This window comes from Pseudonaja textilis, chromosome 1 (assembly GCF_049901715.1).
Source record: "Pseudonaja textilis isolate UNSWEBS1 chromosome 1, rPseTex1.2, whole genome shotgun sequence".
Lineage (NCBI taxonomy): Eukaryota > Metazoa > Chordata > Lepidosauria > Squamata > Elapidae > Pseudonaja > Pseudonaja textilis.
The window spans coordinates 225,071,088-225,097,614 of NC_141990.1; the positions used below are offsets into that span (position 1 = coordinate 225,071,088).

At 40.8% G+C, this 26,527-nt stretch overlaps 2 protein-coding genes across 7 annotated transcripts; one reads left to right on the forward strand and one right to left on the reverse strand.

Moving 5' to 3' along the window:
- On the forward strand, positions 1-19,832 carry SMTNL1 (smoothelin like 1). Of its 4 annotated transcripts, none has more exons than XM_026719696.2 (9): positions 1-159; positions 4,174-4,725; positions 7,145-7,283; positions 8,002-8,056; positions 9,734-9,904; positions 12,262-12,364; positions 14,328-14,479; positions 16,613-16,820; positions 19,467-19,832. In XM_026719696.2, exons 2-8 carry the CDS (start codon positions 4,237-4,239, stop codon positions 16,755-16,757), a joined length of 1,254 nt encoding a protein of 417 aa, XP_026575481.1. In that variant the 5' UTR covers positions 1-159; positions 4,174-4,236; the 3' UTR covers positions 16,758-16,820; positions 19,467-19,832. The 4 variants fall into 4 exon arrangements, with proteins under 4 accessions (XP_026575481.1, XP_026575484.1, XP_087776829.1 ...); XM_026719699.2 differs by having other exon boundaries at positions 8-253; XM_087920703.1 differs by having other exon boundaries at positions 35-331.
- Positions 14,330-25,645, reverse strand: LOC113448881 (ubiquitin-conjugating enzyme E2 L3-like). 3 transcript variants are annotated; one of them, XM_087920705.1, is made up of 6 exons: positions 25,199-25,645; positions 24,148-24,243; positions 23,656-23,842; positions 23,394-23,540; positions 15,188-15,237; positions 14,330-14,820 (listed from the first exon to the last, which is right to left on the reverse strand). In XM_087920705.1, the coding sequence occupies exons 1-5, from the start codon at positions 25,226-25,228 to the stop codon at positions 15,212-15,214; spliced, it is 486 nt and encodes a 161-aa protein (XP_087776831.1). In that variant the 5' UTR covers positions 25,229-25,645; the 3' UTR covers positions 14,330-14,820; positions 15,188-15,211. The 3 variants fall into 3 exon arrangements, with proteins under 3 accessions (XP_087776831.1, XP_087776832.1, XP_026575489.1); XM_087920706.1 differs by lacking the exons at positions 14,330-14,820; positions 15,188-15,237 and adding an exon at positions 21,726-22,450; XM_026719704.2 differs by lacking the exons at positions 14,330-14,820; positions 15,188-15,237 and having other exon boundaries at positions 22,514-23,540.
- Between the last annotated feature and the right edge of the window lie 882 nt (positions 25,646-26,527).

Here is a 26,527-nt window from a genome sequence, read left to right on the forward strand (position 1 = left end):
CCCATCACAGAATGGCTGTATCAACAGAGTAGTAAACAATGAGAGAAATGCTTCAGGCAGGCATAGTGATAGGAGTGGGGATTGAGATACTGGCAGAAGCAGCCAGGAGAAAGAAGACACGAAGAAAGTCAGCTAGTCTCAGGGAACGACCTGCCAAAGGTAGGTGAAGTTTGATTTTTAGGGCATCGTCTTTCTAGATGGACTATAGTAGACTCTGGGCTCACTAAAGAACTGTTCCTAGGTGTGACTCCAGGTAAGTGTTTATTTCCAAGATATAAGGAGATGGCCATTTGATGACTCCTACACCATGTTCAATTCCCAGAGGGCTCAGGTAGGATTCTTAAACTCTGGAAGGAGAAATAGATATGGGAGGGAAACTTCATGGTGAAGTTATATTTAAAGCATATCATGCTCTCCTATCTCCCAAGAAAATTTAGGAGACATAAGAAGAATGGCTATATATAGGAATTAGTTATTCTTTAAAGTATACACTGAAGAACACTGAGAACTACGTAGAAAAGAAGAAAAGTAATGAAATGTGTGATGCTGAGAATTCTTCAAAAGAGCAAAGATGGACCATATCTCAGGGTGGCAAGTAATGATCAGAAATAGAGCCTTCTCATGGATAGTGCACTGGTTGTGGCATTAGTTCATCAAAAAGGCTCAACTAGTGTTTATTCTAGTTGTTTCAGCAGCAGATCCACAGCTTTTGATTTCACTGACTCTTTAAACCAAATTTATATTATGCAACCTATTTTATCTCTGATTGTTTTCCTGTGCTTTACGATGTACTGCTGATTACTTTTATGTTGCCTTTTTATATGCTGTATGGAATTATCTTCATGTTTTTTAATAGTGTTTTTTACTATACGTCTGAGATTATTTTGGAATATTCAATTTAAATGTTCATTGAAGGCTAAGTTAGGCAATGCTTTTCCTCAGGTAAACAATAAATGTGTTATCTCTACTTCTCTGAATCTGTAACTTTCTAGTTTTGTTCATGGTAAAGGTATATTTTGGAAGGTACACTATCTGAATTTCTGTTTATTGTGTTTCTGTTGAAGGCCAAGAATCTCTCTCTCTTTTTTTTTACACAATGGTGACACCTCTGAGAAAACACTTTTCTCCTTTACATAAAATACCTTAGTGCTCTTTAGAATTTGTAAAATACCAAAACTAAAAAAAAAAAGTGTTTTCTCCCTTTAGGGTAAAAAAAAAAAGAATGATATATTATTCCCCAGAGCAAAGAGAAGCAGCAATGGTTAAATTGATTCTTTTATCCAAAGTAAAGAATATATAACCTTTTCTCTATTCTGAAATTGCTTCCGGATTTTTTGCTTGCAACAACAACAAAAAAAATGAAACTTTAATTAGACAGTCTTATTGTTATAGAAATGGCTTGTACATACTGTTGTGTAAAAAGCAAAAGGTTGTGGTTGTAATATTGTTACCTTCTACTGTTCTAAAAAGAATCAGAAGTTGGTGCTTTTTCCTTTTCTTTACACTATATCTATTTTCTGTCTACCCTTTTCCATTTTTGACATCTTTTTTTCTTTGTATTTTATACTTAGATAAACTAATAAAAATTTAATAGAAAAAAAAGAAAATAAAACTGATGTATGAAGGAAAACACTAAATGCTCTATGGTGGAGCTCTCAAGGAGCTTTGGAATATATCTTCAATTTAAACATATTATTCATAGAGCTTTAAATTTTAAATGCATGCAAGTTAGCAAGGTACAGAACTTCTGCTTTGCTTTTCTGTTGTTTTTTTTTTGAAGAGAAAAATAAAGATACCACAGTTGATACAAATCTCATATAAACCAATTTCAATAAAGTTACATAGGACTATACTCTTTAGGATTTGTCCACAACTGCAGACTTTAGTTAGTTTGGTTTCAAGGAATTTATGGCATTTCTGCATATTCGAAGGCTGGAAAGGCATCAACTGGTATTAGAAGGACAAGAATAAGGCAGGCAGCAATACTCAAGCTTCCAGAATTCACCACAATATTCGGCATCTAGCTTAAACAATGCCCTATATTCTATGTGACTGGCATGCTCAGGTTTTAAATATTCCTTTCTTCAGTGAAATGCTTTTTAATCTGCTCAAATTTCTTCTGTCACTTAATGAACGTATTCTATAGCTCCAGTAGAGAAGCGAAATTTGCACCATTATCCCAGCAGATATACTCTGATACTTCCTTCAAATCTGATTCAATTCTTGATAACTTTGTGGATGTATCTCATCAGCATTACAAAAGTGGTTTGCTATTACCCTTCTAGGATGCTTTTTCAACTTCCCAGTCCTGCCTACAGGCCTGATTTTTTTCCCATTCTGGTTCTAATAAGCTCCTCTCTGTTTCACATTCTTAAATCATCCGAGGTCAGCTAAGTGCTACCTCTTAATTGAACAAAAACATATATTTTTCCCAAATGTATTAGGGATATTCTCATACTTTAGTAAAGTCCCATACTGAAGGGACACTTAGGGATTTCTACAAATGCTATAGTATGAGAATTTACCATGCTACTGAGTTATGAGTATGCCACTGGAAATCCAAGGCAGAAATGTGGAGATGAAAGAGAAAAACAAGAGCCCACTTCAGGAAGGATGATTGGCTGGAAGCAAAGTAGAAAAATACATTTGAAACCAGTCAATGGACATACACAATTACCTGCTAATGGTTCTTTGGATAAGATTCCCATCTTTAGACAAATTACACCCAGTCATCATTGTTCAGTAAGGGCCTTTTTTGTAGCTCTTTCTCTCTCACGCTTTTTCAGGAAAAAAGTTTTCTTTTCTGAAATAATAGGAAGCTTCCCCTACAGTTCATATATTGAGCAAACAGGATAGCAGAAGCACGGACATAAAAAAAACAACAGATAATAAATGGTGTAGCTTTTTTAACTGACAGAGCACTTTTACTGACAGAGCAATACCATGTGTTTAGTAATTAAAAACTAACATATCCATTGCTTTCAATAGAACATGGAGTTACAGCCCACAGAAGAATAACAGGGTACTAAGCAAAACAAGCTAAGAGGCTTCTAGGCATCCTGACCTCTCCACTGTTTTTGCAAATGTCAGGAGGATATTTTTAGTTGGTGTTACAGCCACTCACCTGCCCCCTTTTCCCCAGAACTGCCTCTTGCTCTTTCCATGTCTGAGTCACTGGCTGTTCCTGGACTTCATTGGCAGGTTTTATTTAAAGATGATTTACTAAGTGATAAGAAAGGAAGAGGACAGGAGTTTCCCAGCCTCTGAGGGCTTAACTTGCGCTTCAATCATTTGCTCCTTTGAAGTGTTTTCAGACGGGATCAATCGCAGCATTAAGCAGAAAGAGGCAAGAATAGCAACTTCTAAAACTTTTATGACTGCTGTGTTTTTACTGCCATAGGAGGAGGAGATTGTCTAGAAAATTGTTGCCTTACATGCCAAAAGACTATATACTGTATTTACTTGGAATAACACCATGTATCTATGCTGGGAATGAGAAATATTTGCTACCCTGTCATAGGCAGAAAAATGTACTGGATTAACCCAGATAGAGGTTGGTGAGTTTAGCCGTGTGCATAGTTCTTCTGCCTGTTAATACTCAAAACACATGTTGCCAGGTTCAGTGTTAAGCCATGCTTTGTGATCTCACACATGAGATATGAGACTGTAGGTCATGTTGTTTCCTTTGTTCAGAAGCATAGAGGGATGCACACAAATGCAGCCCCAATTGCACTAGAATGTTCAATAACAGCAGCTGCTGTTCTGAAAACTGTAGAATTTTCTTAGCTGCATGTCATATACTTTAGAAGAAAGGTTTTGTGAAATCAACCTCTCCTTCCATACTCCTGCTGCTGCTGCTGCTGCTGCTGTCATCTACAGTAAATCTTAAGGAATAAAATGTATTCAGTGCAACATGGACACACACACACACACACACACACACACACACGTTCACTGATGACTTCTTTGGGTGAATAGTCCCTCATCACATTAAATGCCCTCAGCTTTTCAATAGTCAGATAACATGTTAACTGCAAATTAGAGATGCCAAAGATTGCCCAAGCAGTTGGGGCAAATTAACAGTTACAATATACGTTATTCATTTGTGTAAAAAAGTGGAAACCTTTAATACTGAGATGTCATGTTTATTTTTTTCACTATATATATTTCCAGGAGTGGCGTGTGAATAGGCCACTTACTTTGCACTCAATTGGAACAACAGAGAAACCTGGTACTATGAAGGCTGGAGACGCCAAGGAACAAGAGAATAACCAGCAGATCAATGGGCTGCAGCAGAAGTCAGAAATGACTCAAACTGCATTTGAAGGGGAGAGTGAGGCAGGAAAAGCAGAGATTGCTGAGAAAGAAACTAAAGAGGACAGAAAGTTTGCAGAAGAAACTGGGAAAGAGGTGGATGATGCAAATGAAGCAGAGAAAGCAAAGGTGGCTGCTGGGAATGAGGCGCATGGAGAGAAGGAGGCTGGGGAAACTGACGCTGCTGGACTTGAGGCAAAGCAGAAGAAAGAATCTACAGGAGACACTTCTGAATCTGAAAAGGGGGAGGCATCCAAGGCAAACCAGAAGGAGAAGATAGTCAAAGACAGCAGCCAACCAGTATCTGAAAGTGTATCTGAGGCCAAAGATGATGTTTCTGGAAAACCAGAAGACCTACAGAGAGAGGAAGGGGAAAAGGCTGATGTTTTGAAGAAAAATGCCAAGGAAGAGGTGAGAATAGAATGCATTTCAAATTGTAATCATTTGCTTCTTTTCTTTCAAGAGAATTAGTTTTGGTCACTTCTTTTCTATAAAACATCAAGAGTATTTTTATCCTTCCTACCTTACATTTTCATGTCACATTATTTTAGTCTATGTGACTTCATGTTGGTGGGTAAACGGACAAAGTACACTTACCCAGACTTATGTATGTCACTAATTTGTCTCCCTTTAGCTATGTGTCAGCTTATATTATGTTTACAACATACAGATACAATTTTATAGCAAGACAAGTTTTAGTATACAGATAGTCCTCGACATGATCACAATTGAGCTCAAACATTTTATTATTAAATGAATCACTACAGTTCTTAAGTTGGTAATCTGATTGTTAAGTGAATCTGACATTCCCATTGACTTTGCTTATCAAAAAATTGCAAAAGGTGATCACATGACCCCAGGGACACTGCAACCGTCATAAATATGAGTCAATTGCCAAGCATCTGGATTTTGGTCATGTGACCATGAGGATGCTACAACAGTCATAGGTGTGAAAAAATGGTCAAAAGTCGCTTTTTCAGTGCTATTGTAACTTCAAATGATCACTAAAAGAACTGTTGTAAGTCAAGGACTACCCATACTATTCTTCAACCATTCACAAAGAATGTGAAAGAACTGTCAAATAACAACACATTTATATGTTAACTTGCCTAGTTTTCTTCATCATTGTTTCTAGTTTTTCTAATCATAAGATGTATGGTAAAGACAGAAAAAGTAAAGAAGCTGTGTTATTCTTCCACAGGTCCTCATAGGAAACTATAATTGAATGAACTTTTCCTTGGGAAGATGGTTGAAAGAAGTGGGACTTTTTTTATAGCCTGAGTAGATGATCCATCATATATATGCTATTCCCAGTCACTGTCGTACAGCCCCCCCACACAAATGACTGGTTTTCTGCCACTGAAACTAACTACCAAATCGTCAAAAAAAGGCCTGCAAGAACATAGATTAATTAAGGTTATCTAACCTTCAAAACTTAATGTCCTCATTCAAAGAATGTCACAACTTCTTTCTTAACTTTTCTCAGAATTATCTTAATGCCATTGCAATTCCCTTTGTGGATTTCAGATATGGGAAGGGAGGGGAGAGGGAAGGATGGAAGGAAGGAAGGAAGGAAGGAAGGAAGGAAGGAAGGAAGGAAGGAAGGAAGGAAGGAAGGAAGGAAGGAATTTGTCCTTGTTCTATAGTTGCATAGCAACCTCTAGACTCTAGAGCAAGAGTGTCAAACTCAAGGCCTACAGGCCGGATCTGGCCCACAGGGTGCTTAGATCTGGCCCTCAGGGCCACCCTGGAAACAGCAAAGGTCTGGCCCGTGGGGCCTCTGTCAGTAAAAATGGAGCTCAGACAGCCGTCTCACGAACTCTGTTTTTGGCCGTGACAGCCTCCTGTAGCCCTCTGCCAGCAAAAATGGAGCTCAGGGAGGCTTTGTTTTTGCTGGCAGAGGGCTGCAGGAGGCTGTCGCGGCCAAAAACAGAGCTCAGGAGCCAGTTTTCGCTGACAGAGTGCTCGGGCCACAGGCGCCCCCAACATGAGTGACCATACCATCCTGGCCCTGCTGGTCAAGTTGGTCACACCCCCTTCACCACCACCAGCCCGAGGTCAAACACAACCCTGATGCGGCCCTCAATGAAATCGAGTTTGACACCCCTGCTCTAGAGGTTTCTCTGAGCTTATGAAGATAGGAGATCACTTTAAACTAGCATTACTTGCATTACTTACTTATAAGTGAAATTGGGTAAACTTTGGATGCAAACACAGCACCTGTTCTGGTAGGAAAGCCTACAGGAAATTTTGATGAGATTTTGCCAGATGAGTTTATAAAAAGTAAAGTACTGTTTATTTAAAACTGACTAGGAAAAAAAAATTGAATTCCCTGCTTACATTGTGAAACTGATTAGAAAAAGTCAGAATTTCCACCCTGTAATAAGCATAATAATATACAAACTGGATAAACTATTGCTCTTTAGGCTAGAAAGCAAGCACAAGGGAAGAATAGCAAGGAAAGGTTTTCAATAGAAAGAAGAAATCCATGTATGTAGAAGTTTATAAACTATCATTTCTGTTTTTTATTTATCAATATATTAATACATAACAAAACAAGAACTTTAAAAGGCCAACTTACGAACAAAACAGCCAGGGATAAGGAGTTAGACTGCAGCATCTCAATCTGAAGGAAGTGCATTGGATGACTTTGGGAAAGTCACTTTTTCTCTGCCCAACCTAATCACAATGGGAAGTTATTATAGGAGAAGAAAGTACTATGCATGCTGCCTTGAGATGCTGAAGGTAAGACAGAATATAAATCTAGAAAATCAAATGAAGAAAGAAATCAATCTGGTTGACCTTCCCAATCCTCCTTCCCTACCTGCAGGGTCAAAGTGGCAGCACTTCTGTTGAGCCTCTTTCACCAGAACCTGAGGAGGAAGAGGAGGAATTCTGGCCAGAATTCCCTCCCCGTTCTCCTGAAGCAAGTCCACAAAGCCCAACCGAGCTCAAAGGTTTGGAGACAGGTAAGGAAAACGTCATTCAGCAAACTCAGAAGACTGAAGACGCTAAAGTTGGATAGAACAGACTAAAAGGAGAAGTGACACACAGGGATTTCTTGCTTAAAATAATACCTCCTAGAACAGACCTAAGTATTTTATGGCCCATGGGTCACACCTGACTCTTCGGCTATCCCTCTCCAGCCTGTGGCATCAGTGGAGTGGCAGAGTGGGGCTCCAAGGGCAGGGCAGCATCAGTGGCCTTCTACAACAGTCCCAGTTTCTCATGGGGAAATTCCCTTGGGAAAATTAATTGCCACCCTTTATCCTAAATAGTTTGCCTGGATCTTAACCTGGAGTAAATCATTTTAATTTTTTTACCAGTGAAGCAACAATCACAAAACTCTCCACAACCAATGTTTCTAGACTTCATAACTTCCTGCATTACTGCCCAGTCCTCCTGAAGACATTTTTTTCTCATGACCTTCGCTGATACCTCTCTTAAAACTCCACCAGCTATTGACAATGTAAGCAGGAATCCCAATTTTGCCCCTGGTCCCTGTGACTGGTCTCTTCTCCATTTCCCTGTAATGATTTATGAAACCATCTGCTGCTATTTTCTATACTGAGAAACATGGATGAGGGTAAGATACAAAGGAGATTAAAGAGGCCACAGTTCAGACATGGGATAGAGGCTCATTCACAAGGTAAGGAAAACTAATAACATGTCTATAATCCAATCTAGGTGGCATTACTCCACCAACTACCGCTCCAGAAGCTGCTCCAGCGGAAATCACCAGGTGAGATAATCTTTGGAAGTCTTTCTAGAGGGTAGGCTACATTTGAGATGGACAAGATTCAGGTTTACAAGATACATTGGGGGAACGGTGTATCTACAAGCCTGATAATCGCTAATCAGAGCTTGGTGCAAAAGATATATCCATAATCATTGGATACGAGATGGACAGCAAATACATTTTCTAAACAAATAAATATTCACCTAGGAATTGAAGAAGTGAGGAGCAGATTGAGCTTCAGAGTTAAATATCATTCATACTGCTGAACACACGAACTTTTCTGCCTCAAGGTTTTTTCCCCACTTCAGGTCTATCATTAGATACAGAAGGAAGAAAGCAGGGGTGAGTTGGTGGCTCCTTTTGTTAAACCATTGGGAGAAAAAGATCCTTGACAATTGATTGCAAATCAATGCAATGTCCTACCTGCAAATGAATACTTCAGCTTCAGTCATAACAATACAAGAGCACACAATAGATACAAGCTCAAGGTTAACCGCACCAAATTTGACTGCAGAAAATATGACTTCAGCAACAGAGTGGTCAATGTTTGGAATATTCTACCTGACTCTGTGGTTTCTTCCCCAAACCCCAAAAACTTTAACCTTAGACTGTCTACTATTGACCTCACCCATTTCTTAAGAGGCCTGTAGGGGACGTGCATAAGCGCACCAATGGGGCCTACCGTCGCTGTGCTATTGTTTTTTTTTCTTTCTTATAAGTATCTATCTCATGTATTCAAAACTATATTTATTCTTATACCTGTATCTTGTAAGCAATTGACAAATCAAATAAATACTAAAAAATACTAAAAATTCTCCATCTTTTGCCCATCCCAGAGGCCGCATTACCACTTTTTACTCTGCAGGGGGCACTCAGAAATCAAAGTTCAGCAATGAGTGGGCTGACCAAAATGGGATAGGAGTAGTAACAGTGAGGAGAACTGTTCTCCTCAAAGGTTAAACCCTGGACTCTAATCAAGGACTTCAGATTTCTAATGCATACCCTTCTGTGGTCATAAATTGGTTGCTGAAAAGATTCTTAAAGCTTGGAGGAGAGCTGTGAGGTGGGCATATGATGTCAGGCTTCCAAAGCATTAACTACAGTAGTCTTCCCAAACGGATGCCTTCTGGAGGTGCTGAGGCTAAAACAGGCTTGTCAAACTTGCGGCCCGCAGACTGGATGTGTCATGCGCTGGCCATGCCCACCCCATTTTAGGAAAGGCAGGGAAAGACGCAATATGTCACATGATGACAACATAATCACGCAAGTTTGACACCCCTGGGCTAGAACCTCATCTTCTAGCCAAGGGCAAATCAAGGGAGGACGCTAATAAAGATGTGAATATTCAGAAAATTGGGAAGGGCAAAGAGAAACTTTGGGGTGGTGAATGAAAAGAATTGGGAAGAAGCCAAAACTGGAGCTAGTAGTGCTTCAGCCTTTCCCCAGATCTTCACATTTCTAGCTGCAACTGTTGACGAGTTTAACCATGATTCTCCAGGGAACTATGAGCCAAACAATTGGCATTCTTTACTGAAGAGTGGGCAGAAAGGGATTTCCCCTTTCTGAGCCATCACACCCAACTCTTCTGAGAGGCTCTCCCTGAAAACCCAGGATAGAGACTCACCTGGTGCCACTTCTCCAGTGCTTCAGGCTCAGGGTGTTTTTATTTCTGGTTCTCAGCCCTGAAGCTGCCCTGAAGGGAGAGAAAGAGGCTCCTTCTGCTGCACCAGAGGAAGCAGCTGCTACCAAAGAGAAAAAGAAGAGGCCTGCTTTTGACCGGAGAGAGATAACCAGGCCGAGGATACCACCCAGGGGACAGTCCCGCAAAGCCATTGTGGAGAAGTTTGGAGGGTAAGGAGGCCGCTGTGCCTCAGGTTCTGCCATAACTCATTTCACTACAGTTTGTTCAGCCCTGCTGATGGATATACCGATAAACCTTTATGTAGTTTGGCTTGCGAAACACGACAGCTAAATTCATGCCTTACAGTAAACTGAAATCGAGGAAATTATATTGGTATGTCTTAGCCCTAGAGTGGGCAGTATCTCTCCAGCTGTATGTGGCCTGCCCGACTTACCGATAAAACTCTGCAGCATGGTTTCCAGACATTTTGAGATTGAAAACAAATGAATAATTTAACACAAGCCCTAAAATAGTCCATGCATTGAGGATGATAATTTGTTCCATTTGCAAAACATCCTTAATGTGCTTTGTTTCATTCTCACAGTATGCAGCTCCCAAATGTGTTTATCATATGGCCTAATTCAGTGCCATCCACTGTTCAACCTCTCTTCTATTGCCACAGTCATACTCAGTATCTGAGTACCGAGACAAGCAGACATACCTAGGATAGGCAGTCAATAAGAGTTCAGTCTCCCTGCCTCAATATTCTAACCACCTGGTCCATAGCTTCCTAACTCTAATTCTCTGCAGGAATTCACAAAGTACCAAAAGAACAATAAAATTAAAGAAACTCCTCCCTTTTTTTCTGGAACCCTTTCCCTTCACATATACAGTGTCATGCATTTGTCCAATACAGATAGTCCTTGACATATGGCAACAATTGAGCCCAAAATATTTGTTGTTAAGTGAGATATTTCTTAAGTGAGTATTGTCCCATTTTATGATCTTTTTTACCTCAGTTGTTAAGTGAATAACTGCAGTTGATAAGTTAATAACCCTGTTGTTAAGTGAATCTGTCTTCCCCATTGACTTTGCTTGTCAGACGGTCCCAAAAGGCAATCATATGACCTTGGGACACAGCAACGGTCATAAGTATAGACCAGTTGCCAAGCATATTAATTTTGATCACATGATCTTGGTGGTCCTGCAAAGGTCGTTACTGTGAAAAATGGCCATAAGCCACTTTTTTTTCAGTATCATGGGAACTTTGAATGGTCACTAAATGAACTGTTGTAAGTCTGTGGTTTACAAAACATTAATCAAGACTGCCTGCTATTTGGGTCATTGCAATGGATGGATTGCTTTGGGGAAAGGTTGGCAAATGCTGAGAAGCCAAGAAAGCCTTCTTCTATGGTGCCAGATCAGCCTTGATGATGAATATAAAATTCCAACAAATCCTGGCAGGAATGTATGGTTTCATACCAGCATAACTGCACTTGAGAAGTTTTCTCCAGGTTTGGCTGGCTGAAACATAAGCTATGAGGCAAGGGGTATGACAAGCCTTCTGTTCAATGAGAAAGCAAAGAAGGAAACTGTGCTTCACACATAGCTGAAGTGAGAGATTAGCGAAACAAAAAACAACACCCAAATCTGATTTTCCAAAGTTCTTAAGGAAGTGGAGTATTTAGAACAGGGATGTCAAACTCGCGTCGTCATGTGACATATCAGGACTATTCCCCACTTCGTTAAACCGGTGTGGGTGTGGCCAGCGTGTGACACATCCAGCTCACGGGCTGCGAGTTTAACAGCCCTGATATAGAACTTTACATATGCTACTGCTGCTTTATTGAAGGGCCATTCAATAAAATGAAGATATCATGCAACGTAAATGAAGCATATTTGTCAGACAGTGTACCTTAACATTTAAAAAACAATCCCACCAACCCTAAAAGAAAGCCCCAAAATTCCAGGTACATATATTTATGTAGCACAGACAGTACTGCCTTGTTTGCTTCACTGTATCACCCAATTGTGCTCTTAGTGAAGTAAAACTCTATAATCCCTGAAGAGCTAAGGGTTACTCATACTTGCCTTACCACAATATAAAAACCCAGCCTTTCCCAAGCAGTATCCATCATCCCCAGACAGCACTGGCCACAATTATCATCCAAAACCATTTATAAGGGGACATGTTTAAGAAGTGTGACTAGATCCAACTGCATAATACACTTCAGATATTGGGCAGCAAATGCCCACACCACTATACCCCAGAGGTGTCTGCATAGCCAGGCAAGCCCACAGAAACACAACCATATTCAGCACCTCTAGAAAAAAAAAAACTTGCTTTGACCAAGTGTTTCTCTTGCACAAATTATAAAATCCATACATGTTTACATAATCAAATCAGATAGCAGATATTGCTACAAATCAGGCAGATCTATGTCCCACCTGATGTTCACCAGAAAATGCGGTAATGGGGCAAAAGGGACTTATACCAGCCATAGGATCTGTGTACGATTTAAAAAGATACATGTTTATTCTTTCCCTTCTTATTCCCTCCCTTTCTTCCTTTAATCATCTTCCAAAGGGCTGCAACTGGTCCTGCCCCCAATATCAAGAGGACTGGAGGTGCAAACACTGTGAAGACCATGTTGCTGGAATGGTGTCGGGCAATGACCCGTGGCTATGAAGTAAGGTATCAGCTATGAAATGAGAACTGCTCCAGTGCCCTTAAAAGTTTATGTGAAGTGAAGTAGGCAAATTGGTTTCCCTTGGAAGGTGAAATCAGGTTTAGGAGGTACCAATAATGCAACAGTAGGAAGGCCTATGTGGATGGTCAGAATTTAAGAGATGTGAAGACAATATTCCTCTAGTTCTGGCAAACTTACTCCAGTATGCTTACTCAGAAGTGAATGTACACCTTTCTGGGTTTAAAAGAGTATTTGGGAAAGCATCACTACTCAGAGTTAAAGACTATGAACTTATAGCACCTCCCCCCCCCAAAGCCCCCAAATGCTATGTATTGTCTTCTGTTGTTGTTGTTGTTATATATACAGTAATCCCAGGGACATTTCTAGATTCTGATGGCATTCTAAATTCTTGCCCTGATTTTTATCAGAGTTGGAGAGCAAACCCCTGGAGGGATCATGTCATGCCCTTATTAGAGTGGGATTCTAAGGGAGAGGAGGAACAGCCTAGAGGGAGTGGAGGTGTGGCTCTGAAGGTTGTGGAGGAGGCTGGGGAAGAGCAGAGGCAGGCTGGGCAGTCAGAAGAAGAACCAGGCCCATCTCCTCTTCATCCTAGGACACGCAGGAAGGAATGGAGAAGGAAACAACATGGTTTATGAGAGAGGAAGTGGCCATGATCCCCCTCATTGGTTGCAGCTGGGGAGAATAGTATATAAGAGAGATGGTTAAAACACAGCGTTGCCAGAAGCAAAGCGTGTTTTATTTTGGGCTGAAGTTATCTTGGTTGGCGTCCTTTCAACAGACTGTGCCTTGTTATCTTCTTGAAGTTGGTAATTACTTATCCTGGTCCATTGTGGAATTTCCTTCATTGTAGTTTGTTTTGGGTTTTTTATTTCACCTCTATCTGCTCATTAAGTTCATACTATATTGCTTTCTTTTAAAGACTATTTTTGAATAAGTTTTATCTCCAACTGAGAATTATTGAACAGTGGGGCCAAGTTGGAGGATTAAAGGACATTTATTTACGTTTTGGATTTTGTTACATTTGTGTTACATTCTGGGTCATCACAGATCATAGTAGAATACTCTCTTCTGTGAACTAGGTCAAGAAATACTGTACTTCTTTGAATGCTGTTGGTATTTCTTTGTTATTAACCAGTACATACTCACTATCATACAAATATGAAGACTCACATGTGCAATTTTAGCCTGTACTGTTTTCTCATTATGTCTTACATTCAGATGTTGAATTTCACTCAAAGAGTTAAGCGAATGAGTTCATAAACTAAAAATCTTAGTTGAAAGCCAATATAGTTCACATACTGAGATTGTAAGATACTTTGAAGTTATAATGCCTAACCTTTAGTGAAACTGTTAGGACACAGTGAAAATGGTGAAATATGCACTGATAATTCATGTACTAAAGAACACAGGGCCTACCACAATAGCACTAACATCCAGCAGAATAGAAGAAATCATTGCTACATTCAACGTGTGCTGTGAATCAGAAATGATGGCTTCATAAATTATGACCTATAATGCAGGCAGGTTTGAAGGATTACGGAGAGATAAATGATGCAAATATATGAAATTCTAAAATATAAAAGTAAGGTGAAGTAAGAATGCTGAGCACATGGGGGCAGTAAGTTAATTCTCCATCATCCTTACATGTTTTCCTTTCACTTCCAAGTTACAATTAACAATGCTCAAAAAGGAGAGGATGTTAACACAATAATCTAGATTCAGAATGCTCCCAAATTTCTGCCATATTTTACTATTTCATGTCATATGAAAGTAAATCTATTCACACAACTTGTTCCAATCCAACAATGTGTTCTACCAGAATAATGAGTTTCTATTAAATAGGCAGGAATGCATGTTTCAGTCACTTGCTAGTGCAGGAAAACCTAAAAAAGGAGAAGTGGTTGACCTTTTGTGCTTAATGTTCTCTTTTTCTCATTTTCAGCATGTGGACATTCAGAACTTTTCTACCAGTTGGAAAAGTGGCATGGCTTTTTGTGCCCTCATTCACAAGTTCTTTCCTGATGCCTTTGACTATGCAAACCTTGACCCAACAAATCGGAAAGATAATTTCACCCTGGCCTTCTCTACTGCTGAGTGAGCACTCCCCTCCATTCTAGATCTCCGGCCACAACCACAGCTATAGGGCAGGCTGAGTCAGGGATGAGTAGTAACCTCCAGAAAGTGTACCATGTAAATGTGTGAAGTTATTCTCTGGAGTAATTTTGTCTTACTTTCCAGCTCTACTGTTATATAGTTCATATGAAATAACAGTGTTACAAAAGATCAAAACCATGTCCAATAACTGATCAATTAAACTGGCAGATGTGCAAATGTTGCCAACTTTAATAGGGATTAAAATTGCAACATGATCAAAAGGCCTTCTACTCATAAGCAGCAGGATGTGGAAAGTCCAGGGAGGCACATAACCTCCTTAACTAGGGAAACCAAGAGAAAAACATATAGAATTATCTTCACATGCAAGTACACTTGTGTAGTTTTTATTCTGTTACTTGAGCTCCATACCATGTGGGATGTACAATCTGAAATCTTGCAGCTTCCTTTTAAACTGACTGGTGGCTAAAAGTTTGGCATCATATATTTCTAACCAACCAATCCTATCTATATTTAGCAGCAATATTTTGGATCAGTTTTAAAGTTTATGAAAAATCTCTCTAGGCAACCCACATGCAGCAGACTGCAATAGTCTAATCTCATTGCTGTGAGAAAAACATAGTTATATTTACAATATTTAGGGGTGTCTGCCACTGACAAATGACTTTTTTTTTTTTTGCTCACACTTACCATTTAGGCATCCCCATCTAACATTCACATGGATCCATTAAGCTGAGAATCTGAATTTTAAAAGAAGAATACAGACTTTTACAAAGAGACTGACCTTCATTTCTCCAATCCACAAAGTTATCTGCTATTAATTTCATTGGTTTCCCAATTTCTTTGAGTTCACCCATATTCCTTCTCAGATAGCCAGGATCAGGAATATAAATATAGTCAAAAGTATTGAAACATCCAGCTACAGAATATCTGTGAGAATTAGCAATATCAGAACTGAGATTTTGGCCCAAAGCTAAGCTTGAAACCAGACTATAGAATTTTAAAAGCCTGGAATTATTATCTTTAACTTGTTAGCATTTCTTGTTTTGAAAAGAAATAATTGTTAACTGGCACATAGTGAGGTTTGCTAAGGAACTCTTCACAACTGCTTAACACAGTAGGGATTGCTTTACAAGGAAAAAGTAGTTATGTCATAGTTGATCAACCTTCAACAAGCATAATAAAATAGGAAACTTCAGGAAATCAGCACACCTTCGGGAACATTATCATAACAACCTAAGTGTCCTCTGGATTAGATTAAAGTCTAATCTAGACCAGAACTGTGTTCTTTAATAGTTAAACATAAATCTTGAGTAGCAACCTCCCATTTGTCCTTCAATAGTGGTATTGGCATGCACACTATTGTATCTCTGAACTTGGAGGTAGTATACAAACCATAAATAATAATCAGTAATTATCTACTCTTTGGAGGAAAACAGCACATTTAAAAAATGCAGTAGATGCAAACCAAGCAGCAAGAGACAATTACTTTTAGGACACCTCTTACCAAAATTGCTAAATCAGTTAGTATACTGGTGAGGCTGAATAAACATCAAGCTTCAAGGTAACATTAAACTCTGAAGGAGAGCATTCAAAGCCTTTGAATAGCCAGAGTAAAGACCCATTTCTGAAAAAGAAGCAGGAGTCCTTGCTAGATAATTGAACAAAGGAAAATGATAGTCAGATGATAAAAGGCAAGAGTAGGTTCTGCATTTATATCATGTTCCCCAGAGTTTCAAAATAATTTCAGTGGCTTATGGTATCCCCAGTGTGACTCTAGTTCAGAGGTGTCAAACTATTGTCATGTGACATATCACAACTGTTTTCCCCTTTGCTAAACTGGGGGATGGCCTTGGCCAGCGAGTGACGCATCTGGCCCACAGGCCACGAGTTTGACATCCCTGCTCTAGTGCTATAATGAAATGTATTCAACTTTAAAAGGCAAGAGGTTTAAATTAACTATCTCCTTGGACCTCACCATGATTTTGGAAATCTTTGCATCCTGATCCAGTTCTCTAGAATAAGGCTTGTTAATTCTGGGGGTGAAGGGCTATACTCAAGCTTGCTTTGCCAAATCATTGGGGTATAATTGACTATTTGTCTATCTATTTCCAGGAAATATGCAGACTGTGCTCAACTTCTAGAGGTGGATGACATGGTGCGCATGAGTGTTCCTGATAATAAGTGCATATACACCTATGTCCAGGAACTTTATCGCAGTTTGGTGGAGAAAGGGCTAGTAAAGACGAAGAAGAAATAGAAATGCAAAACAGGCTTTGGTTTGAGGCTCATTGGAAGCTATAGAAAAACTTGGTGGGGGCAGGTAAGAAGGTTTCTATGGTTCTCATTTCACCTTCTTGAAATTCTCGAATCACATTAAGTGCAACTAGATAAAACCAAAAGAAATGGAAAAATAATAGGTTTGAGATCTTGCTCATTGGTAGCACATGGCAAAGAAGAATTTTAGTTGTAATTTGTTTTTAAATTATTCCCCCATCTTCCAGCTCTCGCTCTGAACACCTACATGTATTTAGGTATTAGGGCTAAAAAAAATTAAGGTTTCATATTTAACTTAAAAATCTTCCAACATATTCATTGGAAATCTTACCTTACCAATATTATTGTCCCACCCTCAGAATTTGGGTATGATGCTCTTATTGGGATATAGTATATTTTCCTTCATGGATCTCAATGCCATGTTAGTTTATTAGCTACCAAGTAATATATACTGCTCAAAAAAATAAAGGGAACACTTAAACAACACAATGTAACTTCAAGTCAAACACACTTCTGTGAAATAAAACTGTCCATTTAGGTAGCAACACTGATTGACAATCAGTTTCACATGCTGTTGTGCAAAAGGAATAGACAACAGGTGGAAAGCATAGGCAGTTAGCAAGACATCCCCAATAAAGGAGTGGTTCTGCAGGTGGTGTCCACAGACCACTTCTCAGTTCCTATGCTTTCTGGCTGATGGTTTGGTCACTTTTGAATGCTGGCGGTGTTTTCACTCTAGTGGTAGCTTGAGACAGAGTCTACAACTCACACAAGTGGCTCAGGTAGTGCAGCTCATCCAGGATGGCACATCAATGCGAGCTGTGGCAAGAAGGTTTGCTGTGTCTGTCAGTGTAATGTCCAGAGCATGGAGGCGCTACCAGGAGACAGGCCAGTATATCAGGAGACATGGAAGAGGCCGTAGGAGGGCAACAACCCAGCATCAGGACCACTACCTCCGCCTTTGTGCAAGGAAGGACAGGAGGAGCACTGACAGAGCCCTGCAAAATGACCTCCAGCGGGCCACAAATGTGCATGTGGCTGCTCAAATGGTCAGAAACAGACTCCATGAGGGTGGTATGAGGGCCCGATGTCCACAGGTGAGGGTTGTGCTTACAGCCCAACACCATGCAGGACGTTTGGCATTTGCCAGAGAACACCAAGATTGGCAAATTCATCGCTGGTGCCCTGTGCTCTTCACAGATGAAAGCAGGTTCACACTGAGCACGTGACAGACGTGACAGGGTCTGGAGATGCCGTGGAGAATATTCTGCTGCCTGCAACATCCTCCAACATGACCGGTTTGTCAGTGGGTCAGTAATGGTGTGGGGTGGCATTTCTTTAGGGGGTCACACAGCCCTCTATTTGTTCGCCAGAGGTAGCCTGACTGCCATTAGGTACCGAGATGAGATCCTCAGACCCTTGTGAGACCATATGCTGGTGTGGTTGGCACTGGGTTCCTCCTAATGCAAGACAATGCTGGACCTCATGTGGATGGAGTGTGTCTGCAGTTCCTGCAAGACGAAGGCATTGATGCTATGGACTGGCCCGCCTATTCCCCAGACCTGAATCCAATTTAGCACGTCTGGGACATCATGTCTCGCTCCATCCACCAACGCCACATTGCACCACAGACTGTCCAGGAGTTGGGGGATGCTTTAGTCCAGGTGTGGGAGGAGATCCCTCAGGAGACCATCTGCCACCTCATCAGGAGCATGCCCAGGCGTTGTAGGGAGGTCATACAGGCACGTGGAGGCCACACACACTACTGAGCCTCATTTTGACTTGTTTTAAGGACATTACATCAAAGTTGGATCAGCCTGTAGTGTTTTTTTCCACTTAAATTTTGAGTGTAACTCCAAATCCAGACTGCCATGGGTTGCTAAATTTGATTTCCATTGATAATTTTTGTGTGATTTTGTTGTCAGCACATTCAACTATGTAATGAACGAAGTATTTAATAAGAACATTTCATTCATTCAGATCTAGGATGTCTTGTTTTTGTGTTCCCTTTATTTTTTTGAGCAGTGTTGTATTTCCTTAAATGGAAATGTCCATTGATGATGTCTCTACTTTAGTCAGTGGAAATCAACAAAGGGTAACACATAAATGATTAAGAAAGATGTTAAAGGTGTTTGATCACTAGAAGTCTATTTTGATGGTAGGGATCTTAACATTCTCATTACTGGGAAGATAAGCCATTTTGGCTTGCAAGACCATTTTATTTTTAGATAAGAAATGTTGTTGTTTCCAGTTCCAGTTGAATGTTAGAGGTCTAGATGGAGCATGTTGATGCAGTAAAAAATGGCACATAAGGACAATTACTTGTGAAAGAATCATCCCAGGCAAAAGATGAAAAACCAGCAAAGTACTCTAGCAATGACTGACCAGGTGCCCTGTAGATATGAGGCTTCATGAATAAAGATCCCCAGTCAACATGTCCAACACAAGTGGAAGCCTCTAAATTGAGAAAAGACTTTATTCAACAGCTGGATCTTTTCCACATTAAAGCTTGTAGGATTTCAAAGAAACATAGGGGTGTAGTTTGTATCCAATTGTCAGGTAGGCTGGCCATTAAACCCGTTTAGGAACACTGTAGAAGCAGTTGTTGGGAAACTATGCTTGGAACCATCCGCTGTGCTAGGCTTCTGTGTTTTCTCCAAGACATCTCAAATTTGGATTTTATTTTTTTCAGATGGAATGCAACATGGGATGTACCCAGGCTAAAAGACATATATATTCTGCAATTTCCTGAGTAAGGCACGGGAATCAACCACTGTAACTTAACCCTGACTAAAGTCTGCTATGGGCCACCCTTCTGCCACCTGAAAAGAGCAGGAAAGGAACGCTTACTAATGTCATGCCAGCACATCTGATGTTTATGGAAGCAGACCTGAGCCTGCCCCAAAGACACATGACTCAAGAGCAGCATGTCCTTCCAGATGTTATCGCCAGTATCTCCACGTCCTCTTTTTGAATTGCAAAAGCCTTCCTGCAACCCATGCTGCAATCACCCTTTCCCTTACCAGGCACCGGTTCCATTAAAGCACAACTGAACCAAGTGAAGGTTGTCACACTGTATTCTTATGCTGCATTCTGTTTTAGCAACGGCAACTCAGGTGGCCTACAAGCCTGATTTCCAAGGGAGAATGCAAACATGCTCTGTTTGAAGTAGCTGCCCGGGCATACTAGAATGGTTTGAGCAACACGGCATACGTGGCCCAATCCTATGTTTGTTTCCTAAGAAATAAGCTCCTCTGCATTCAGCTCCTCCCCAAACCATTGAACTTTGAGCAAAGAAATCACACTGTGCAGATAAGAGGCTAAGAATAAACAAGCTGACTGGAGGGAGCGGGGGATTCCCTCCTTTGTTGGTTTACAGGAAAAGTGCTGGACAAACATCAAATGGCAAAGCTTTTAATGTGTGGCAATGAAAACCTCAGAGATTTACATGTGGCAATTTTGCTCAGTTCTCAGCAGCTTGGAAGGACTTTGGGGGAGGATCAGATTGAAATTGTTCGGAAGACAGCTCATTTTACAAGATGGCAAAAAAGGATCCAATTCAGTGTAAAAGTCCCCACTTTGCGTCTTCTTCCCACTTTTCAATATAAACACAGTATATTTAGAAAGGGAAGAGGAGGAGGAAGAGGGCTTCAAGCCTGAACTAAAGAGGAAGGAGAGCTGCAAACTGTCTCTTATTTACTGAACACAAAAGACAGGTGTACATGCTGGTATTTTAGTTTGCAGAAATACATACTCCTTTACAGGCCTATTTCCAGTGGCCAATGCAAGTAAGATTTAGAGCAGGAGTGTCCAACCTTGGCAACTTTAAGACTTGTGGACTTCAACTCCCAGAATTCCTCAGCCAGCAAAGAAGTCCACAAGTCTTAAAGTTGCCAAGGTTGGACACTCCTGATTTAGAGGAAAAACTTACTTTAAAAAAAGTGGGGGGGGGGGGGTTGAAAGGAAAGCAAATCCAAGCAAAGTTGCAGGAAAGCAAGATCTAGTGGTATAATACTGCTCTATTGCTCAGCTCAAGCTCAAAGGAGCTGTGCTTTCTAAGTAATGAGAGAAAATTCATTACTTCTTCTCTCCTAGGTCAGATATGAACTAAAACTTAAAGTGGTACAATCAATAGAGGTAGTTTTTAAACTGCTTTTCCCGAACAAATGAAAAAAGGAAAGGGAGGAAAGATGAACTGATGCAAAAATATAGTATCAGTAAGTGGACAAGGAAGTTACAAAAGTTGTACAATTAGAGCTCAGTATATTATTAATGAATTAACCATTTAAATATATTTGATTATTTTTTCATGGTTAATTCTTCATCAATGATATACTGAGCACTAACTGTACAGTTTTATTCTTATTTTAACAATAAGGAAAAGGATTTTAGACATCTTTTTGAATCCCTGCACTGAGTGCCACAGTTTCCACTACTTATTATTTAAAGACACCACAAATAAAGCGAGAATCAACAAACTACTGAAAACATTTTGAGTAGTTTGCTTCTAGCTTCCCCTTTGTTATACTCTTAACTGATACTTATAACTATCTTTGGAGACACTGGACAGTCTCGGTGCACATCATTGTGATCTGAGACTGATTCAACTAGACAACAGCACGCATGCACACCCACACATTGCATTGACCAAGAATCACCGCTTGTATTCTGGCCTACGTTTAAGCACTGGACCAGGAGGAAAAGCATTCGAAAGGCTTGCTTTCCCTCCTCAATAGCTCTCTCTAGAGATGGACAATAGCTAGAAAGAGGGCCACTCCACCCCAAACTGAGGCATTTCAAAATCTGAACGATATGGCCTTAACACCTCCAACAGAATAGCAGAATAACAGAGCTGGAAGAGGGAAGAGTTTAGAGGTCTTCAGGAAACCCTATAACAGGGGCGTCAAACTGGATTTCTTTGAGGGCTGGATCCCCACAGGCCAGATGGTTCCCCACAGGCCAGGTGGGTGGGCGGGAGACAGGACGGATGCCTCCTGCAAGCACCCTGCTGGCCAAAACAGGGCACGGGAGGGACCATGTGCACCCCCCCCCCGTGCCCCGTTTTAGCCAGCAAAGTGCTGTAGGAGGCCATCCAGGCTGAAAACGGGCTGCGCCCCATGCCCCATTTTGGCTGCCAGAGGCACCGCGGGCCGGTCCTTTGCTTTTTCCAGGCTGGCCCTATCGGTCAGATTGAAGCACCCCGCAGGCCGGATCCAGCCGCAGGCCTTGTTCCACCGATAATTGCTCGTCAGGAAATTTCTCCTCAGTTTTAGGTTGATTCTTTCTTTGATAAATTTCCATCCACTGCTTCTTGTCTTCCCTTCAGGTGCTTTGAGAACAGGTTGATCCCATCTTCTTTGTGACAGTCCTTCAAATGTTGGAAGATATATCCAGTCCTTCCTTTCATTAAACTAGACACGCCACTATTAGCAAAATTCTGTTATACTTCACAGAACTGCTTCTTAGCTGGGCATATGATTCATTGTAGCAAGAAAAAAAAAGATAGGCAAAAACAATGCCTGAAATAATGATCTCTTTCTAGGGGTACTTATATGCTTTGTCTACACATTTTGCCTACTGATACAAAACTGATGTCATACCAATAGTTACACAATGTTGTATTGTTGACAGTAGGTGTTTGTGAAGCCACATGTATAGTAAGCAGTTGTTGGAACTCTGCAAAGGTGTAAAATCAAATTCACATTGAGAAAATGAAAAGAAAACATCAGGAATCTTTGATGTAGTAATGCATCATTATTTGTAATATATTATAGCCTGCATTTATTACAGAACAGAAAGTCAGTTCAACTTATAATTTCATGATGACAGGAGGAAAGTTAAAAAGCAACACAGCCTATGCAATTACTAAGGTTTAAGAAAAAGGGAAACACTACAGTGCATTAAATAAACTTGGACCTGAAAAGGAAAGATTTTGAAACAATCCTAAAATACTACAGGAATGACTATGAAAATGGAAACTTATATGAAGAAGAATAAATTAAAAAGAATTAAGAAGGTGTTTATTTTCTTCATCCAATGTAAGATATACTGTACTTGCAGCAGAATGGCATGCAACAAAGCATCAAATGCAATATTCTTTTTTCCAGAAGTATTCCAATTGGTCTGTTCCTGATAAATTATTCTTTGCTTAGAAAGTATTTGGAAAACAGAAAACTTAGTACTTTTTCTCTGTGGAATTCTAACTCTATAATGTACTCCTGTAACTTTGCAAATGTCCTAATTTGTTCTGCTCTTTTGAGGTAAAATATCATTCTGTTTTAGAAAACTATGTCATCTCTTCAGTTCAATTTGAAATTTATTGAAATTCAATACTGACTTTAAAGCCAGAACTATCCTTTCAGGTAATAGATTTTAGCTTCAGGATGAGGAAAGTAATACAGGTTTTCATCGGTACCATGAAGAGGCATAGATTTTTAACTTAATTAATTAATCTTAACTTTGAACCTATGCTTATTCAAGCATATAAATGGTCCCCAAATGAGTAGTTCTGGCTTTAAACTCAGAAAAGTCCAAATTTTCACCATGCCCATTTTTTGTCTGGTCCCTCTTCTCTACCATCCCACTGGTAGACAAAGACTTGTGGGCACAGGTCACTCACATGGCCGCTTCTCGCTGAACTTGCAGGTGTGATCTTCTGCCCGTGAGAGAAATTTCTCACGGTCTTCTACGAACTCCTTGACCACGGCTGGGCGCAGAGGGGGTTCTGTTTTAGGATTATTTACCAGCTCTATCAAGGCCAGAATTACTGCAGGAAAGATTAAAAATGACACTTCCTTAAACAGAGAAAAACATACACAAAATGACCATTGAATGAAAGCCATCCAGCAGTCCCAGCTCTATCCATCCTGCCCATATCATACCTTGGTCTATCTTCGTATTCAGTTTCCAGTTCTTTGCGCTGATGATTGGCAGGCAGCATTTACCCATCTCGTCCACATTGGGGTGGTAGATCTTGGTTTTGAACGTTATTGTAGGAGGCTTGAATGGATACTCCTGTGGGAATTCTATCTCAATCCAGAAGGCCCCTTTATTGTATGGAGGATTATCCTGGATAGAAGGACAGGAACGAAGCATGATTCATAGGAGGCTAAGGAATGCAGTTTTCCTTGCAGACCAAATTAAAATTAAAGATGCCAGTCCCTTCCCAAATGGTGAATATGTAAGACCTTTTAATACTCCACATTGAAAATGTAATCCACTCCCACTTAAAGACTCTGACACTTTGTGGTGTTTACATGATCACCCAAATCATTGCTTGAAGTGACCACATGCTAGGTCATTCCAACGAATACATTACAATCTCCTGCAAGCTGTCACTCCCAGTTGTTCTTAGCCAGCACCCTTGAGCTCACCGGCACTAAAAGTCCTTTCCAAAGGAGAATATTGGTCACATCTGCTTGAATATCCTGAAAGCATTTCCACCCTAATTTCTTAATAGCAGCAAGTTCCTGAAAAGACAAGAATGAACGAATAAATACAACAAAAAAGGCAAACAAACCATAAAGTAGTTCCAAGATCAATGCTGACAGCAGCCGGACACATTTCAAGCAACCTAACATGTTTCTATGCCAGCCTCCCCCCAAACCTAAGTGTTCTCATCTTGGATTTAAGGAGGAATGATGTGAGTTGAAATCCAATGAATCTTCTTTTCGTTTTTCACGCAATGGCTGATATCCAGCAGCGGACAGATCTGCTTTATGGCTTTTCTGAGTCTCAGGTCGCTTTCGCATTCTCTCAACAGCTTTTCAGTTTGATTCCATTTCCTCCTCCCTCCTTCCACGGAAAGCTTTCTAGCTAGCAGTAAACGAAACCGAAAGCACCTAAGAGCTCCTTTTCTCTGGCGGCTTTCGTTTCAAGCATTTTCCTTCAAAGTAGGGCCACCCGCTCAAAACTATCCCTCTCCGGCTCTAAAGGAGGCATTCCGGGCACCCAATTATGAAAAAATGCTAGGACGGGACAGACAGATGCTCCTCCAGCCCACGTGTCGGTGAGCATCCCGTTTAAGCTACCCTCTCCCTAGCCAAAACTGAAGTTAAATATTTCAAAACTGATGCTAAAACCATTTCTGCCGAAGGCTCTCTGAAACTAAAAGGCGCGCAGTAAACCCAGTCAAAGGGGCGGCTTGCCGGAGTCTGCTACTGCCTGCCCACCCCATCCCGGTTAAGCCCTCAGAACTGTCTGGTTGCCTAGCAAGTATCTACTCCTTCCTGCTGGAGAGGCTTCCCCCAAGACCTGGGGGTTCGAGACCCCGCCGTCGCCTCCTCAAAAGAGGCGCGTCTTATCAACTTCAATGGCTTGCGACCTTCTTCTGCAGCGCAACCTTCCTTGCCCGCCTCTTTCGCCTCCCTCGAGATTCCTCCGAAGCCCTAAAAGGGTCTCCCAACCGCCGCGTCATCAGCTTACCTTCGCCGCCCTCTTGATGGCTGACGCCATTTTCCTTCGATCCGATCCCGAACGCGCACCAGGCAGACAAAAAGGAATAGCGCCGCGAAAGGATCCCTTCCTGCTGCTGCGCTGCGCTATCTTGGGGGGAAACCGCTGTTTCCCCTCAGCGATCAACTCTTCCCCGCCGAAGGAAATTGTCGGTCACCCAAGTCGAGGGTGCTTTTTCAGGAGGCAACTGGACGTTCTTGTTTTTCTTTGAAGACGTTTCGCTCCTCATACAAATTCTTCCATTCCCTGCCATTTAGAGCTGAAGAAGCTTTTTGGATGAGAAGCGAAACGTCTTCAAAGAAAAACAAGAAAGTCCAGTTGCCTCCTGAAAGACCACCTGCGGGTCTTTCTCTTTTCCTTGCAAGACCAGATTCAATTAAAGCCTGGCTAGAGTCCTATATTAAGTCTCGGCTTGTGGGGGGGAGGGGCAAGTGCAACACAATAAAACTTTAAACGAAGGCATAAAATGAAAGACCCGAGAAACATTCTACAGGTGAAACTTGAAAAATTAGAATACCGTGCAAAAGTTCATTTATTTCAGTAATGCAACTTAAAAGGTGAACCTAATATATGAGATGAACTCATTACATGCAAAGCAAGATAGTTCAAGCCGTGATTTGTCATATATGAGATGATTATGGCTTACAGCACATGAAATCCCCAAATTCACAATCTCAGAAAATTAGAATATTGTGAAAAGGTTCAATATTCTAGGCTCAAAGTGTCCCACTCTAATCAGCTAATTAAGCCATAACATCTGCAAAGGGTTCCTGAGCCTTTAAATGGTCTCTCAGTCTGGTTCAGTAGGAATCACAATCATGGGAAAGACTGCTGACCTGACAGTTGTGCAGAAAACCCTCATTGACACCCTCCATAAGGAGGGAAAGCCTCAAAAGGTAATTGCAAAAGAAGTTGGATGTTCCCAAAGTGCTGTATCAAAGCACATTAATAGAAAGTTATGTGGAAGGGAATAGTGTGGAAGAAAAAGGTGCACAAGCAGCAGGGATGACTGCAGCCTGGAAAGGATTGTCAGGAAAAAGCCATTCAAAAGTGTTGGGGACTTTCACAAGGAGTGGGCTGAGGCTGGAGTCAGTGCATCAAGAGCCACCACACACAGACGGATCCTGGACATGGGCTTCAAATGTCGTATTCCTCTTGTCAAGCCACTCCTGAACAATAAACAACATCAGAAGTGTTCTTACCTGGGCTAAAGAAAAACAGAACTGGTCTGTTGCTCAGTGGTCCAAAGTCCTCTTTTCTGATGAGAGCAACTTTTGCATCTCATTTGGAAACCAAGAA